General features: G+C 47.1%; 1 protein-coding gene across 5 annotated transcripts; it reads right to left on the reverse strand.

Moving 5' to 3' along the window:
* Positions 1 to 6,243: 6,243 nt before the first annotated feature.
* Positions 6,244 to 15,931, reverse strand: LOC142748700 (E3 ubiquitin/ISG15 ligase TRIM25-like). Of its 5 annotated transcripts, none has more exons than XM_075855883.1 (3): positions 15,684 to 15,931; positions 10,462 to 10,563; positions 6,244 to 8,968 (listed from the first exon to the last, which is right to left on the reverse strand). In XM_075855883.1, the coding sequence occupies exon 3, from the start codon at positions 8,964 to 8,966 to the stop codon at positions 7,389 to 7,391; it is 1,578 nt and encodes a 525-aa protein (XP_075711998.1). In that variant the 5' UTR covers positions 8,967 to 8,968; positions 10,462 to 10,563; positions 15,684 to 15,931; the 3' UTR covers positions 6,244 to 7,388. The 5 variants fall into 5 exon arrangements, with proteins under 5 accessions (XP_075711998.1, XP_075712001.1, XP_075711997.1 ...); XM_075855886.1 differs by lacking the exon at positions 15,684 to 15,931 and adding an exon at positions 12,994 to 13,096; XM_075855882.1 differs by lacking the exon at positions 15,684 to 15,931 and adding an exon at positions 11,427 to 11,571.
* Between the last annotated feature and the right edge of the window lie 948 nt (positions 15,932 to 16,879).

Genomic DNA, 16,879 nt, shown 5'->3' on the forward strand with positions numbered 1-16,879 from the left:
TATTTATTTCATCCATTTACAAGAGACTCTCTGTCTTTACATGTGTTAAGTGCTGTTGGGTTTCCTCCGTTAGCATGGCGGAGCAGCAGAGAGCAGACGAGTGCCGTGATCTGTGGTGAAGTCATATGCAGGGGCCCAGACGCTGGAACCTCGTGAAATACCCATTATACCTCAAAACAGAGGGCGGTGGATTATTCGTACTTACACAAGAGACGTTTCTATGGCGTTTAGGGGTGTTCATAAATGGAACGGTGTGGCTTCAAAAGTCCCATGAATTAAGGGATGCAACACCGATTGTCATGGGGGCTCCATCACACGCCATTGAGGGCGTACAGAAAAACGGTGTCCGAAATATCCATTTAAGTCAATGAGAGACAATATAATATATAATTCCGACAAGTCCTCCAAAGCGAGTATGGCTTTTATAGTAACTCTCCATTTCTCCTCTGTTATGACCATATGCCCTATAGAGTATGAAGAAATTTTGCAGCAGCGGGCAGAGATTTGATTCGAGACAACTGTATATATGTAAGATGTGGAGGTTTCCCTCAAATTAATCCCCGTGTTCACGGCCATAAATTTAGAGCCAAGGACGGGATCTGATCCCGTCTGATTAGATCTGGAAATCCTTTACCAAAACTTGCGTCCTTCCCTGGCACTATATATACAGTGAAGGAAATAAGTATTTGATCCCTTGCTGATTTTGTAAGTTTGCCCACTGTCAAAGACATGAACAGTCTAGAATTTTTAGGATAGGTTAATTTTACCAGTGAGAGATAGATTATATTAAAAAAAACCAGAAAATCACATGGTCACAATTATATATATTTATTTGCATTGTGCACAGAGAAATAAGTATTTGATCCCTTTGGCAAACAAGACTTAATACTTGGTGGCAAAACCCTTGTTGGCAAGCACAGCAGTCAGACGTTTTTTGTATTTGATGATGAGGTTTGCACACATGTTAGATGGAATTTTGGCCCACTCCTCTTTGCAGATCATCTGTAAATCATTAAGATTTCGAGGCTGTCGCTTGGCAACTCGGATCTTCAGCTCCCTCCATAAGTTTTCAATGGGATTAAGGTCTGGAGACTGGCTAGGCCACTCCATGACCTTAATATGCTTCTTTTTGAGCCACTCCTTTGTTGCCTTGGCTGTATGTTTCGGGTCATTGTCGTGCTGGAAGACCCAGCCACGAGCCATTTTTAATGTCCTGGTGGAGGGAAGGAGGTTGTCACTCAGGATTTGACAGTACATGGCTCCATCCATTCTCCCATTGATGCGGTGAAGTAGTCCTGTGCCCTTAGCAGAGAAACACCCCCAAAACATAATGTTTCCACCTCCATGCTTGACAGTGGGGACGGTGTTCTTTGGGTCATAGGCAGCATTTCTCTTCCTCCAAACACGGCGAGTTGAGTTAATGCCAAAGAGCTCAATTTTAGTCTCATCTGACCACAGCACCTTCTCCCAATCACTCTCAGAATCATCCAGATGTTCATTTGCAAACTTCAGACGGGCCTGTACATGTGCCTTCTTGAGCAGGGGGACCTTGCGGGCATTGCAGGATTTTAATCCATTACGGCGTAATGTGTTACCAATGGTTTTCTTGGTGACTGTGGTCCCAGCTGCCTTGAGATCATTAACAAGTTCCCCCTGTGTAGTTTTCGGCTGAGCTCTCACCTTCCTCAGGATCAAGGATACCTCACGAGGTTAGATTTTGCATGGAGCCCCAGATCGATGTCGATTGACAGTCATTTTGTATGTCTTCCATTTTCTTACTATTGCACCAACAGTTGTCTCCTTCTCACCCAGCGTCTTACTTATGGTTTTGTAGCCCATTCCAGCCTTGTGCAGGTCTATGATCTAGTCCCTGACATCCTTAGAAAGCTCTTTGGTCTTGCCCATGTTGTAGAGTTTAGAGTCAGGGTATGTGCACACACACTAATTACGTCCGTAATTGACGGACGTATTTCGGCTGCAAGTACCGGACCGAACACAGTGCAGGGAGCCGGGCTCCTAGCATCATACTTATGTACGACGCTAGAAGTCCCTGCCTTGCTGCAGGACAACTGTCCCGTAGTATAATCATGTTTTCAGTACGGGACAGTTGTCCAGCAGCGAGGCAGGGACTTCTAGCGTCGTACATAAGTATGATGCTAGGAGCCCGGCTCCCTGCACTGTGTTCGGTCCTGGACTTGCGGCCGAAATACGTCCGTCAATTACGGACGTAATTAGTGTGTGTGCACATACCCTCAGACTGATTAATTGAGTCTGTGGACAGGAGTCTTTTATACAGGTGACCATGTAAGAGCTGTCTTTAATGCAGGCACCAAGTTGATTTGGAGCGTGTAACTGGTCTGGAGGAGGCTGAACTCTTAATGGTTGGTAGGGGGTCACATACTTATTTCTCTGTGCACAATGCAAATAAATATATATTATTTTGACAATGTGATTTTTTATTTTTTATTTTATATAATCTCTCACTGGTAAAATTAACCTAGCCTAAAAATTCTAGACTGTTCATGACTTTGACAGTGGGCAAACTTACAAAATCAGCAAGGGATCAAATACTTATTTCCTTCACTGTATATATGAAAGTCACAACACAGTTCGGGATCCGTCGCATGACCGATACCAGCGGCGCCCAATGGAGCCTATTGAACTGTCCCGTACTGTAATCATGTTTTCAGTACGAGACAGTTGTCCGGCAGCGAGGCAGCGACTCCTAGCATCGTACATAACTATGATGCTAGGAGCCCGGCTCCCTGCACTGAGTTCGGTCCGGGTCTTCCGGCCGAAATACGTTCCGTCCATTACAGACGTAACATGGTCGTGTGAATCCAGCCTTACAGTGGGGCCTACTGGGTTTCGCCAAAATGTCATCATTTTGAAAGAGCACTATTTTTCCTGTCACAACAATGGACACCTTGGCTGAACCCGAGGAACACCATTGTAAGTCAATGGGGTCCTCGGGCACCAGTCGTGCGACTGATCCAGCACTGCCTCGTAGCTTCTGTTACATAGGAAAGCCATGACACAGAGGTGAACAGAGCCTTAGGCCCCACGCACACGACCGTACCCGTAATTACGGGCACGGCCGGCGACAGCCGTCCACATTTACGGGCCATGCTCGCATTATAAAAGTATGGGAGCACGGTCCATAAAACAAATAAATAGGACATATCCTATTTTTTTCCGAAAGTTTCTACAGCACGGACACCTTCCCGTAAATACGGGAAGGGGTCAGTCGGCCATAGAAGTAAATGGGTCCGTAGTTCCGTTACGGTCCGTAATTATGGGCGACTTTACGGTTGTGTGCATGGGGCCTTAGAGAAAGATAAAATAATTCCCATAATCAGAATATGATATTTTCAAAAATTGTGGGCCTCATTTATGAAAACCGGCCTTGTTGCCCATAGCAACCAATCACAGCACAACTTTCATTTTACCAGACAAGTTTACCACAGGAATGGCTTCTCTCTTGCCCATTCATTAATGTCCCACTGCAAACTGACTCTTTCCACAGAGAATAAACCAAATAGTTTGTAATTATCTGAAATAAATACTATTTTTAATATTTTCCTTCTGTATGTGCCCGAACCCTAAACATCGTGTCACAGGGGCCCCCGACAGGAGACCTGACTGACATGTCGTCTCCTCTAGCTGACTCGGTTCCCTACTCTGCCTAGCCACAGGTGATGTCAATTGTATTATCAATGTTTCTGATTGGATGGCCCCCTCGGACGCTGCTGAAGAAACCGCTCGCCACACGTCAATTAAATAGGTCCTCACAATGGACACATCTACCGTCGTCCACCCTGCGCTACTGCTTTTTACTTGGTACGCTGGTGGTTGTAAAATTGTTTAGTGTCGCCACATTGAGAGTCATAACATTTTTATTTTTGCGTGAATTGAGCGGTGTGAGGGTTCATACAACATTTTAAACATTTAATTATATATTTTTTTTTTTTAGAGCTAATGTGACTAAAAACTGGTTTCCATTTTTTGTTTTTCACCGCGTTCACCGTGCAAGTTAAATAATAGTACATTGTAATAGTTCAGACTTTTACGGACGCGGCGATACCAATATTCTTTATTTTTTACGTTACTTCAGAGGATAAATGACTAAAGGTTATTTTTTTCTTTTTCACTACTAACAACTTTATTAAACTCGAGGGAACACCAAGGACCGCGCACGCACGTTACTGGCTGTATAACAGAACAGCCCATACACGGCATATCACTAATGACGTGTCGTATACACGGAAGAAAATTGATGATCAACAAAGCGCCCAGAGTGACGTCACCAGTCATGTGCCCCACGGCAGCATCTGGAAAACGGGGACAATTTGGAAACTAAGCAAATTACAAATGTATTTACATTCATAAGTTAAAAACATCAACCCCTTCCCGATATATATATACGGCGAACGCCGGGTGGGGGAATATGGAGCGGGCTCACGGGCTGGGCCCGCTCCATAGAGCGAGTGTGTCGGCTGTGTGTGACACTTCCGGGTAACGAGCAGGATCCCGTTCGAGCGCGATCCTGCTTGTTTAACCCGTTAAATACCGCGGTCAATAGTGATCGCGGCATTTAAATGACTAAAAACAGGGGGGCGACCCGCTGTAACGTCCCAATGGCCCTCCCGCGGCGAGATCGGGGGGGTACCCGACAGCCTGGGGGCCTGATGAAGTCCCCCAGGTCCGCCATCTTTGTACTCTCATGAAGCCATGCCACCGGCAGGGCTTCATAGGAGACTGTCAGAATCACGATATACTGCAAAACATTAGTATTGCAGTAGATCGTGCAAGCGCTCTAACGATCGCTGGTTAATGTCTCCTAGGGGGACACAAAAGTCTCACGTACCCCAAAAAGGTAGCAATATAAACTGCAGCTCACGCTGCAAAAAATAAGCCCTCACACCGCTAAATCGACGGAAAAATAAAAACGTTATGGCTCTCAGACTATGGCGACAAAACTAAAATTTTATTTTTAACAATCAGTTTTTTCCTTGTAAAAGTAGTAAAAACATAAAGAAAACAATATAAATTTGGTATCGCTGTAATCGTATTGACCCGCAGAATAAAGTTAACATGCCATTTTTACCGTATGGTGAACACCGTAAAAACAAAACCACCCAAAAGGTTGAGAAAATCGCTGTTTTTTTCTTATTCCACCCCACACATTTTTTTTCTGGTTTCCCACTACATTATACGGTACAACTCGTCCCGCAAAAAACAAGCCCTCATACGGCAATATTGATGGAGAAATAAAAAAAGTTATGGCTTTTGGAAGGTGGGGAGGAAAAAACAAAAGTGAAAATCCGAAAAATGGCTGCAGAGGGAAGGGGTTAACACATACAAGTTTTAACTCGGAAAACCCCTTTAAGCCCTGCCACAGGCAGAGCTTAACAGAGGAAGAGTGAAGGCAGTCCTGGGGGTCTTCATTAGGCCCCTGGGCTGCCATGACAACTATCGTCACCACCCCAATCGCGTTGTGAGGGGCGATGAACCGCAGCATTTGAGGGGTTAAACGGCCAGGAGCAGTACGATCGCTGTTCCCGGCCGTTAGTCCAGGCCGTCCACTGTAATACATAACGCAGAGTATGGTCATTTTTCTTTAATTCATCTCGATCTTTAATTGACGGCGCCCAGTGAAAAAATTTATTTGAGGGACGGGAAATTGAGAAACTCTGCACCCAATAATTTCACGTGGCGAACGTCAAACTCACTGAACCCTAGTGATCACTTATTCAAATGAGCGAGTGAAAAATCAGACTTTTTTACGTCAGAGTCGCACCCGTTTTCACAGATTGCTCGCAGACTTGCGTCATCCGTGAAACTGACAAAAATAAGACGTTCTATTTTTTCACGGGCCCTACACACAGTCCGTTAAAACAACGGCCGTGTGAACAGCCCCATAGAAATACATGCAGCTATGGGACGTCCGATAAAAAAAAACAAAAAACATCCGTCACATGGACTATTAATACGTTCGTCTGAATAAGCCCTTAGAGTGCGGTGTGAACGGATATAGGACATCATAGATGCGGAAATAAATTTAGTAGTCAACAAGGCAGAGATTTATAGTAATTTTTTTTTCTTACTTCGAATGTAATGGTCATTTCAGGAGGAAAACGGGAAATAGAAATTATAGGACAACTGGAGGAACTAATCCTTCTGGAGAGGGACATGTAGAAGTCATTGTACAAGCAACGAGAACAGAAACCGGAGGACGCAATCTTAGGATGAACACCAAAAATTCTGTTTATTTCTTGAAAAACGTAACAAGGACCCCGGTTATACCCTATAGAATGATCATTCCCATAGCATTGATGGAAGGACAGTAGTGCTATAATGTTTTAGGACATGTCCACACTACGTCATAAAACACTGACTGGTGGGTTTCAGGTTGTTGGGACCACAACAATCCATAGAATGGCCACTCTCCATTGAGATGAACGTGGCCTCATGCAAGGCCGTATTAATAGGGCACCCAGAGAGGTATATGGGGATGAAATGTTTCTTCATACGCCTCAGATTTCATGGAAAGTTTTTTTGGGGCTTTTACAACTTGTGTTTTGAATGGATTAAAATTGTCTGGTCAGCGGTCTCTCCCGAATCCTCCATAGCCAAATGGGCATGTTCACATCACCGTTCGCTTTCCGTTCCGGGGTTCCGTCTGATGAACCCCCCAACGGAAAGTGAAACCACAGCTTCCGTTTCAGTCACCATTGATCTCAATGGTGATGGAAACATCGCTAATGGTTTCCGTTCGTCACCATTCCGGCAGGTTTCCGGTTTTCCGACGGAATCAATAGCGCAGTCGACTCCGAGGTTATACGACTCCGTGCTAAGAGCCGTAGACTCCGCGCAATGATATATAGGCAGCTCTGACATGTGCATGAGCACTTAGAGACATTTGTGGCCTATCTATTGGATGGAGTAGGGGTCTGACCGATGGAATCCACAATCCCAAGAACGAGGATGCCCAGTCTATTGGCACAGAGGCAGTTATACTCCATTGTGAATGGGAGATACAGAGAAGCGGAGCGTGCTGAATTGGATGCTTCTGTATCTACCATTCGCTATAATGAGTGATACGGCATGTGTGGCAACCTCACAGGTATGTTTCCAAATGGGACAACTCTAAAGAAGAAAAAACACAAAGTAAAATAAAACACAAATTCATAATGAAATTAAACGTGTTGTAAAAAAACAAACTTAAATATATGAAATAAAATTAATAAAAATTGATGATGTCCATGTGATATGGTCATATCTTCCTGAGCATGAAGATTCCAAGTAGATGAACGTCCCAATAAGTAGATGCCACCTTCTGTTTTGCCGCCAGTCTCTGGTTGGATTTTTCACAATATTATCAGGTCTCACAGATTCCCTGTTATTGTTAGACGACCATCATGTAGCCATAGTACAGCATGAAGGGGCTCGGTGAAGGTGGTAGTGACGGTGTGTAAGTGTCTGATGGGGTCACACAGCTCATAAAAGGACAGCTGTCCGCCATCATAATCCAGACATATCCGAACTCTAGCACTGGAGATCTTGTGCGGTAACTGGATATATGTAGTGTCATGTATCACGCCATACTGAGTATTATACTTCCCTCCAAATAAACCCCAGGACTTGTTATTACCTCCAATGTATGACTGAAGTCCTGTTCTGTCCATACTGGGATAACACATCCCCACTCTCCAACTCCCTGCTTTACTGATCTCCGCATCCCAGTAATGTCGGCCCGAAGAAAAACTCTTTCTGCTTAAAACTTGATTAAACTGAAATCTCTCTGCTGTTTCTGGACGATTCTGGTTCATGTGTGTCCTGGATACTGTGGTCAAGTCATCGGATAAATGTATATAATTACCAGCTGTGTTTACATCCAGTAATATATCTGCAGGTTCCTCCACATAGATTCCGGTCCTTATACCGGTTATTATGTCAGATAACGTTCGAAATGTGTCTGAGATCACAGCCACATCCAGATCATGGAGCGGTTTATCATGTCTCCCCGTGTCCTCATCCCCTCCCCCCTCCTCAGGATCACACAAGTCACCTGTGTCTGGTCCCTGTAGGACAGTCAGTGGATCAGTCATGTTACAAAGCTCCTCAATGTGTTTCATCTTCCCTGACAGTTCGTCCTTCTTTATTTCCAGCTGCTGGATCAGAGCGGAGACTGAGAGTGACACCTGCTCTTCCTGTCTGGGGATCTCACTCAGGACCCTCTTCTCCAGGTCATCCAGCCGTCTCCTGAGGTCTCTAAATAGAACAGTGACTCTTTCTGTTAAATAAACGGCTTTTTCTTGTGCTTTTCTCCTTTGTTTTCCCAGACTCTGGACTCTTTTCTCAGTCTCCTCTCTTTTAATGGTAACTTTCTGTAGAACATTTTTCAGTTTCTTCTTCTTTTTCTCATAGGCCTCATCCAGCATCTCCACCCGGTGTCCCCGATGTTCTCCAACCAAACTGCAGGACACACAGATACAAGCCGAGTCCTCCGTGCAATAATATTCCAGGATCTTTTTATGGACAGAACATTTGCTGTTCTCCAGAGAAGTGGTAGGTTCAGATAAGACGTGTTCTGCTGTCTTGCTGTGAACTCTCAGGTGTTTATCACACAGAGAAGCTTCACAATGCAGACAGGATTTAACAGCAGGTACAGCAGAGTCCACACAGTAAGTGCAGCAGATCCCGGTTTCCATCTGTGTTGGCTGAGTAAACAGAAAATTCTCTGTTATGTTACGCAGAGCGAAGTTCCTCATCAGTGCAGGCCGCTCCTGAAACTCCTCTCGGCATTCAGGACAGGAATAAAGTCCAGACTTATGCTTTGTATCTAGAGCGTGATCTATACAGACCCGGCAGAAGTTGTGTCCACATCTCAGCATTACAGGATCTGTATAAGTGTGCAGACAGATGGAGCAGAGCAGCTCTTCTCTCAGATCAGCAGATGCCATGCCTGATAGAGAAAGAAAGAAAAAAAAAGAGAAAGTGAAAGTGGGTTACACTTGGAAAGCAAAGGTATTAATTCATAGTATACCCCCATGGAAGGCTTAAAGAGGTTGTACTCTACCGGACAACTGGTGACCTATCTAGTGGATAGGTCATCAGTATATCATCAGTGCGGATCCGACACCCGGACCCCGCTCTGATAAGCCACTCCGGTGGCCTGCGGGCACCGGATGTTGTGGCACATTATGCGATGTACGGAGCCGGAAGCAGTTGGCTCCATACATAGCATAGTGGCCGTGCTGCAGAATGCTGCTCGGCAGCTATTTTGTGGCCAGAGTCAACTGCTTCCGGCATGTTCGTCCGGTGCACGGAGGCCACCGGAGCAGCTGTTCGGTGTGGAGTCCAGGTGTCTGACCCCCACAGATCATTTACTGACGACCTATCCGGTGGATAGGTCATCAGATGTCTGGTAGTGGACATGCCCTTTCTTCAGTAAAGCTGGGCATTCACGTTAGATAGGTTATTGGACTGAACACTCTTGTCTGACAGGTATGTTTCCCGACTAATGTATATGGGGAGGGGAGGGGGGGGGGGGGTGTCCCAACTCTCCTCTGACATGCCCGAACTTTTGTTCCTGTGGGAGATAAGCCACTGCCGAAGGTGTCTGCCAACTACTCATTTACCTCTCCCAATTGGATACACAGATTTCAGTGTATATAAATGGCAGCGACTTAACTCTAGCGGGAACAAAGGATCGGGATGATGAAATTCCACATGCCCAATCCTTTTCCCCCTGAAATCAGCAGTTTCGGCTAACCAACTTTAGACGTCTCTCGCCTTCTGCAAAAACAGGAAATTATCTGGGTCTATAGCAATGTTTTGCATGATATTCTCTGAACGGGTCATCAGAAAATGACCTATTGTTTAAATCAAGTTTTTATGTTAAACACTTTTTTTTTTTTAAATTTTCTATGTCTTATCTACTGAGCCTCATAATAGACGGACCCTTCCTATTCTGTAAGATCCCTTCTCAGCAGTCATCCCTATCATCACAGGCAGGAGAACAATGAAAGGTAACACCTATATACAGGGCCGCCTTCAGAAATTCCTGGGCCCCGTACAGCCAAGGAGTCTGAACCCCCCCCCCCACTATTGGGGCAAGTACAAAGAAAACGGGTGGGAGGAAAGTGGTGAAACTAGTAGGGTCCCTTTGGAGGGGCAGGGCAGAGACAGCTGGTGAGTAACAGGGGGCAAGGTGTAGAGATTGTGTGCCAGGGCTCGGTGGAGGAAAGGAGATGGGGATTTCTGGGAGAACAGAAAGTGGCCGTGAAGGGACAGGGAAGAGACGGCGACCCCATGGAGGGACAGGGACGAGACGGCGACCCCGTGGAGGGCAAAAATGGAAACAGTGTGTGTGCAGAGAACCTGGTTGCAGGGGGGGCAAAATAAACAAAAATTATTGCACTGAAGCTGCTGCCTGTACACAGCAGAGTTACTCACCAAGATGTAGTTCTGGCTGCTGCAGTCCCTAAGATCTCCCACTGCCGCGGCACGCCGGAATGATGTTTTTCACCTTCTCTTCTCACGCAGCGCACACGTCATCTGTGTAGACACCACACGGCAAAATTAATTCAGACACCAGACCTCTAAAAAATTTCAGACCCAAAACAAGAAAAATTCAGACCTCTTAAGTAATTCAGACACCTTTCCCCCGGACCCTGCCGGCCGCCACAGTTTAGCATTCAGGCTTTTATGGTCTATCTAGTGGATATGGGATTTGATAACAAAACATATATTGGTGGGGATTATCTGCGGAGGCTCAGTGGGGGAGATGTCCAATTTTCTATGGGTGCCCCTTTATAACTACATGGGATTAGGTCTCTATGGTAAGCGAGGAGTGACAGTAGATGTGTAAGAGGTGGTTCTTCAATAATCACAGAGGGCAGCAGTTTAAATGGATTTTATTTAAACAAGTGGCAAACAACACGAGCGGTCCTAAACCGGGATTGGGCTCTCCCAAAGTGACTGCAGGCTCCACAGACCATGCCGCTACGGGGCTACCCTCTACCCACAGCCTGCCCTGCTACGCCTAGGGTGCACCAGTCACTTTGGAGGAATGCTCTGCGCCTCCGTGGGTCACGGTGGCTGCTACACCACTATCTTCATGGATCCCGACACCCTCAGCTGCGTACGTGCAAGTCATGTACTGTTCACACAACACTCAGAGCACGGTACCAGGCCACGGAGTGACTCTCACAAAGTTCTAAGTCTTTGAATCGGGTACCGTCTCTTTAAGGACCGCTCACAATAATTGCCATTGCTTTACATGAGTTCACCCATTGACAGGTCTCTTCCCAATAATGCTGGAGCACAGGCAGCAGACGTCTCCCCACTTATCTCTTCTGGGGCAGACTCCAACATGGACGCCACTTACTAATTCCTCCTAGGCGTCTCCAACTACTCACAGGGTCACCCCTTGTTCCCCCACAGTCCCTCTCTTGTAGGGAGGACCTCCATCCTGCAGCTGCTTGCCAGGATCAGGCACAGGGAGGCCGCACTCTCTCCCCACCAAGCTGCAGCAGTCCCCCCTCACTTCCCTGTGTGCTACACACACTCCTTCCTGTTTCCTGCCAGGCAGCTCTATCTCTATCTCACTCATGCTGCAGTGACCCCTAGTGGCTGCACATAACATGGCAGGCATGCAACAGATAACATCACCTCACAAAGGGGGAAACACAGAACGCAGGTACCAACAAACATGGAGGCTGCACTGGCCAGACAGTTCAATTCAAAGGGGCAGCATCACCCACTTACAGGTGGCTACATGGTGGGGGCAGGGAGGAGGTGCGAGGCAACATGGTCTCTGTAAGGGGAAGAAGGCTGTAGAAAGGGAGAGATGCCAAGTGGCAGGTAGACACTACATGACATGAGCAGGGGGCACACAGATTAAGGGTCTCCACCGGATAGGTCATCAGTATATGATCGGTACGTGTCCAACACCCGGACCCAGCACCGATCTGGCACTCCGGCTGCCTCCGGGCGCCAGACTATGTTGTCAGAAGCAGATGGCTCCAGTCGAAGAATAGCGGCCGAGCTGCAGTATTCAAGTGAATAGGAGCAGAACTGCCGAACGGGCGCAATGTAGTGGTCGGAGCCATCTGCGTCCGGCTCCAACTACTGCATCCCGTTCCAAACATCCGGTGCACGGAGACAGCCGGAGTTGTGGATCAATGCGGGGTGCAGATGTCGGACACGCAGCGATCATATATCGGTTTTCAGAAAGTGGACAACCCCTTTAAGATCTCTCCCCCTCCCCCAGGTATCCTCTCTCCTTCCTCTACCCCTCCTCATGTATAATTTTCCCCCTCCCTTCAGATATCCCCTCTTTTCCCCCAGTTATCACCCCTTAGTATAATGCCTCCTTCTGTGTCATCCACACCCCATTATTTTCTCCTTCCCACTACACCATCTTTGCCCTCCCCACCCAATATCACCCCCCCCATAGAAAGCAGATGTCTTAGGCTCTGTTCACATCTGCGTTGGGGTCCCGTTCTGACATTCCGTCGGAGGTTTCCGTCAGAACGGGACCCTGAACAGACACAAACGGACACCGACGGAAACCAGAGGTTTCCATCTCCATAACCATTGATTTCAACGGTGACGGAGCCGGTGCCCCTGGTTTCCACCGTTTGTCTCTTGTGCACCGGATCAGTCGTTTTGCCAGAAGCAATAGTGTAGTTGACTATGGTGTCAGTTTGTGTCACCGCATTGTATCACTAGCAGCAGCTCTACCACGGCTCTTATCTCCTGTGCTGTGTAACGGGACAATAAACTGCTCTTCCCCCTCCACTTACACAGCACAGGAGATAAGAACGACGTAAGAAGTGCTGCTAGTGATACAAGACTATGAAGCAGAGCTGAGAGGGTGAAGTACCGATATGGTTAAAACATTGCTTTTTATTGGGGGGGGGATACGATGTGAGGCGGCTCCGGGCGGCAGCCTGACACAGACCACAAACATTACATACTCACTGTGACAGAAGTCTTCTGCTGCCGCATGACGCCGCCACTGGATTCAAACCTCCCGCTGCCTCCATGACGTCTAAGGCACCCTATTACTGTGCGGAGCCTGAAGGGGGGCCCTATTAGGGTATGAAGCACAGACAGGGATACTTTTTGCGGTGTGGGGCACTATTAGGCCTTGTTCACACAGTGCAGATTAGATGCAGATTTTGTATGTATTTTTTATGCTATAATCAGGAACGGAAACCTAAAACAGAAGAAATATATATATAAAAGGAAAGCCTTATGGGTCTGCTCTCCTGGATCCAATTGTGACTTTAAAAAAAAAATGCATGAAAAAATCTGCAGCAAATCTGCACAGTGTGAACATAGCCTTACTGTTTAGGTCACTAGCTGACACTTGTTTTCAGGGGCACTAACAAGAAAAGACGTCAACTGTAAGTCCAAACCGTCCCCACAATGTTTCTAAAAATTTGCTTCTAAGGCCCCCTGCATAAGACCGTAGCCGTGTGCACGGTCCGTGACTATGGGCACAGACGGCCGCGTACGGTCAACCGAATTTTCAGGCCGTGCTGCCATTATAAAGTATAGGGCACGGTCTGCAAATTAAAAAAATAGGACGTCACATTTTTTTGCGGGATCTTTTCTACTGCCTGGACACTCGCCCGTAAATATAGAAATTAACGTATCCGTATTTTTATCCGCAATTACAGATCCGGAATTGCGGATAAAAACTACGGTCCTGTGCATGGGATCTAAGGCCGTGTACACACATTGTAGCAGCAATTGCGCAGACAAATTGAGAGTATCTAGAAGCAGTTTGGTGGGTAATGGTCGCGTGGTATTACGGGTATCGGCTGCAATACTGCGCGGCTATTAACACTAAAACTGCTTTTCGTTGTACTCGGTTTGATTTCGGCCACAACGTGTGACTATTAGTAATTAGGTCGCATCGGAAGACCATTAATATTCAGGAGCGGGGATGCCACACTCATGAAGCCTTTGGATAGGCTCAGCAATGTGCCCCGGAATTCAGGTGCTGTCCCGGGAGATCTGTATATGTGCCCCTAGCGCCACCCTGTCACGGCACTTGCTTGCCAGTGCTTGCTCCCTCCCTCGAAACGCTTATCTCCTTGGGCTTCATTCACATCTGCGTTGGAGGCTCCATCAGGGGCCTCCATAGCAGATCTGACTAAAAAAAACATAACATTCTGCGCTATTGCTTCCGGTAAAACCACGTCTGTTGTACAACGGAACTGGCGCTTCTGGTATTTCCGTCGTTCTGCTCCTCTGCCGGAGAAGAAAGCAAAGCCGAACACAGGTGTGAACCCAGCCTTATCGACTCATCGAGTTGGACCCACACGAGGCCACTTTAAGTTCCCGAACTGAAAACCGAAAGTGTAAGAGGTCTCCATAATGAAACGTCGGGGTAAAGGAGCAGGGGATAAGCGGTGTTTAGCAGACGCTTTTCCCCCCTCCCTCGACATAAATACACACACACTAAGAATTTCATTTGCACGGCCAGCTAAGGCCACATGATTACGATGCGGATGACGTGCGGATTTCCCTGCCGCAAACTTGCAGTATAAGGCTATGTTCACACGGGGTCTTTTGCCGAGTTTTTTGACGCGGAAACCGCGTCGCAAAACTCGGCAGAAACGGCCCGAGAACGCCTCCCATTGATTTCAATGGGAGGCGTCGGCGTCTTTTTCCCGCGAGCAGTAAAACTGCCTCGCGGGAAAAAGAAGCGACATGCCCTATCTTCGGGCGCTTCCGCCTCCGACCTCCCATTGACTTCAATGGGAGGCAGGAGAAAGCGTGTTTTATGCCCGCGGCGCTCAATGGCCGCGGGCGAAAAACGGCGCGATAATTGCTATTCACACGGAGTATTTTGGGGGAGGAATATCTGCCTCAAAATTCCGTTTGGAGCTTTGAGGCAGATATTCCTCCCCCAAAATACTCCGTGTGAACATAGCCTTATACGGCACCAGCAAAGTAAACGAGACTTCAAGTAATCTCATCTACACGATAAGGAATATTTCCGTACATAAATTGACCTGTGGTGCGGATTTTAAAACACGCAACACGTCAGCTTATCTTGTGTTTCCACCTCAAATTTGTAAGTAAAAAAAAAACAAAAAAAAAAACACCAAAATCCGCACCGATCGGCGTTAAAAAATGTAAAAACGCAACTAAAAAAAACGAAGAAATGCAGTATTGTGCATGAAATCACGTAACGTGCACGTAGCCTAAGACGGAGCTGTAATAGGGAACACGCAAAAGCCTATGGGCTCATCCGGACACCTCTATGCCTTCGCTTTCATACATAGAGTTGTTTTTTCTCTCGCGCCTATACAGAATCTGAAAGAAAGATAAATAAATCGCGCCATTTTCCAAGGTAAGCTCCATACGGCGGCACACGGAGTGCCTAGAGGTCCGTAGTACGGGGGCCGTAGGGGGTTCACGATGCCGTACGATCATTCCGGTCTCCACACCATACTCCGTCTTCTCCCGGCTTTGAACTTTCTACCGCTCCTTTCATGGTGGTCACGCTCTGCGCCAAGCTCTGATCGGAGGTGGACCACATGGCGAAACACACTATCTGCCCATCTGGAACGCAGGCCATATGCAGGCCACCAACGTCCACCCAGCACGTAGCACCTACTATATAGGGGGACATATAACACAGGAGCCCTCACCTGTAGCGTCACCGCGCGTACACGAACTTTCTGACTTTTCTTCCTCGGCAGTAACTTTCGCAAACGTGGCTTCAAGCGCAGGCGCCACCGTCCTCCGTATACAGCCCAGACCTCGTATAGAGACAGGACGAGCGGCGATCATCTGATGGCACCAAAAATCTTTTTCCCGGCTATTTTACTCACAAGATCCTGAACTCCTGGGTGAGTGGGGGGTGGGGATGCTGAATTACTGGGCAGGGGGAGGGGCATTGCTTGCAAAGTAGTTTGAAAAATGCTGCAAAGAGAAGGACAATGTTTCCATGGGGACGGGATTAGAAGGGCACAGTCCCACCCCCTACGCTCTCTTACGTCCTCCCTCCTCCTCCTCCACTTCCTGGTACATCACATAAACAGCGTATACATAAAACACTGTAACGCAACATACAAAGCGAAGCAGCAAAACCTGCAAATCTGCTGTGACTGTGTGACATACGAACAAACGCAGATGCAGCAGCCCTCCGGGCGCTAAGACGTGCGCAGACATTGATCATTGAATCTTTTTAAGTTCCGTTACTGCCATGTTTGATGGTAATGCTTTATGTTCCCACACACAGAAAACGATTTTCTGCAACAGAATCTCTAGAAAAACGCTGGTAAATCTGTCAGAGAAATTCGCACCAAATAGTGCGTTTTTCCTGCTCATATTGCTGCGGAACCGCAGCGGTTTTACCTGCGTATTTAGGGTCAGTTCACACGTTGCGTAAATACTGCCGATTTTTCCGCAACGAATTCCGTTGCAGCAAATACAGTAGCAGCGGAGTGGATGAGGTAAAACAAATCTCACCCGCGCGCTGCGTAAATACTGAGCGGAAAAAAAAGCTCAGCAATTAACCTGCGGTGCGGAATTTTATTCCGCAGCATGTCAATTGTCTTTACGTAAACGCTGCTTATTTGTTGCGGGATTTCCCCATTGAATTCAATGGGGAGGTAAATCCTGCATCAAATAGCAGTTGTTGCGTTTCTTGCGGCGGATTCGCAGCGATCCCTCCACAAAAAAACGGAACTCAGAAAACAAAAAAAAATATTAAACTTTCCTAGGAGTCTGTGTTTCATCCTCCTGGGATGACGCTTCATCCCATGTGACCACCTCTGCAGCCAATCACAGGCTGCAGCGGTGTCCTGGGATGAGACGTCATCCCAGGAGGCCGGCCGGCTTT

This window comes from Rhinoderma darwinii, chromosome 3 (assembly GCF_050947455.1).
Source record: "Rhinoderma darwinii isolate aRhiDar2 chromosome 3, aRhiDar2.hap1, whole genome shotgun sequence".
NCBI classification, from domain to species: domain Eukaryota; kingdom Metazoa; phylum Chordata; class Amphibia; order Anura; family Rhinodermatidae; genus Rhinoderma; species Rhinoderma darwinii.

What these genes read in the sequence shown, in the direction of transcription:
- LOC142748700 (XM_075855883.1), bottom strand. Translation starts at nt 8,966, where the DNA reads ATGGCATCTGCTGATCTGAGAGAAGAGCTGCTCTGCTCCATCTGTCTG.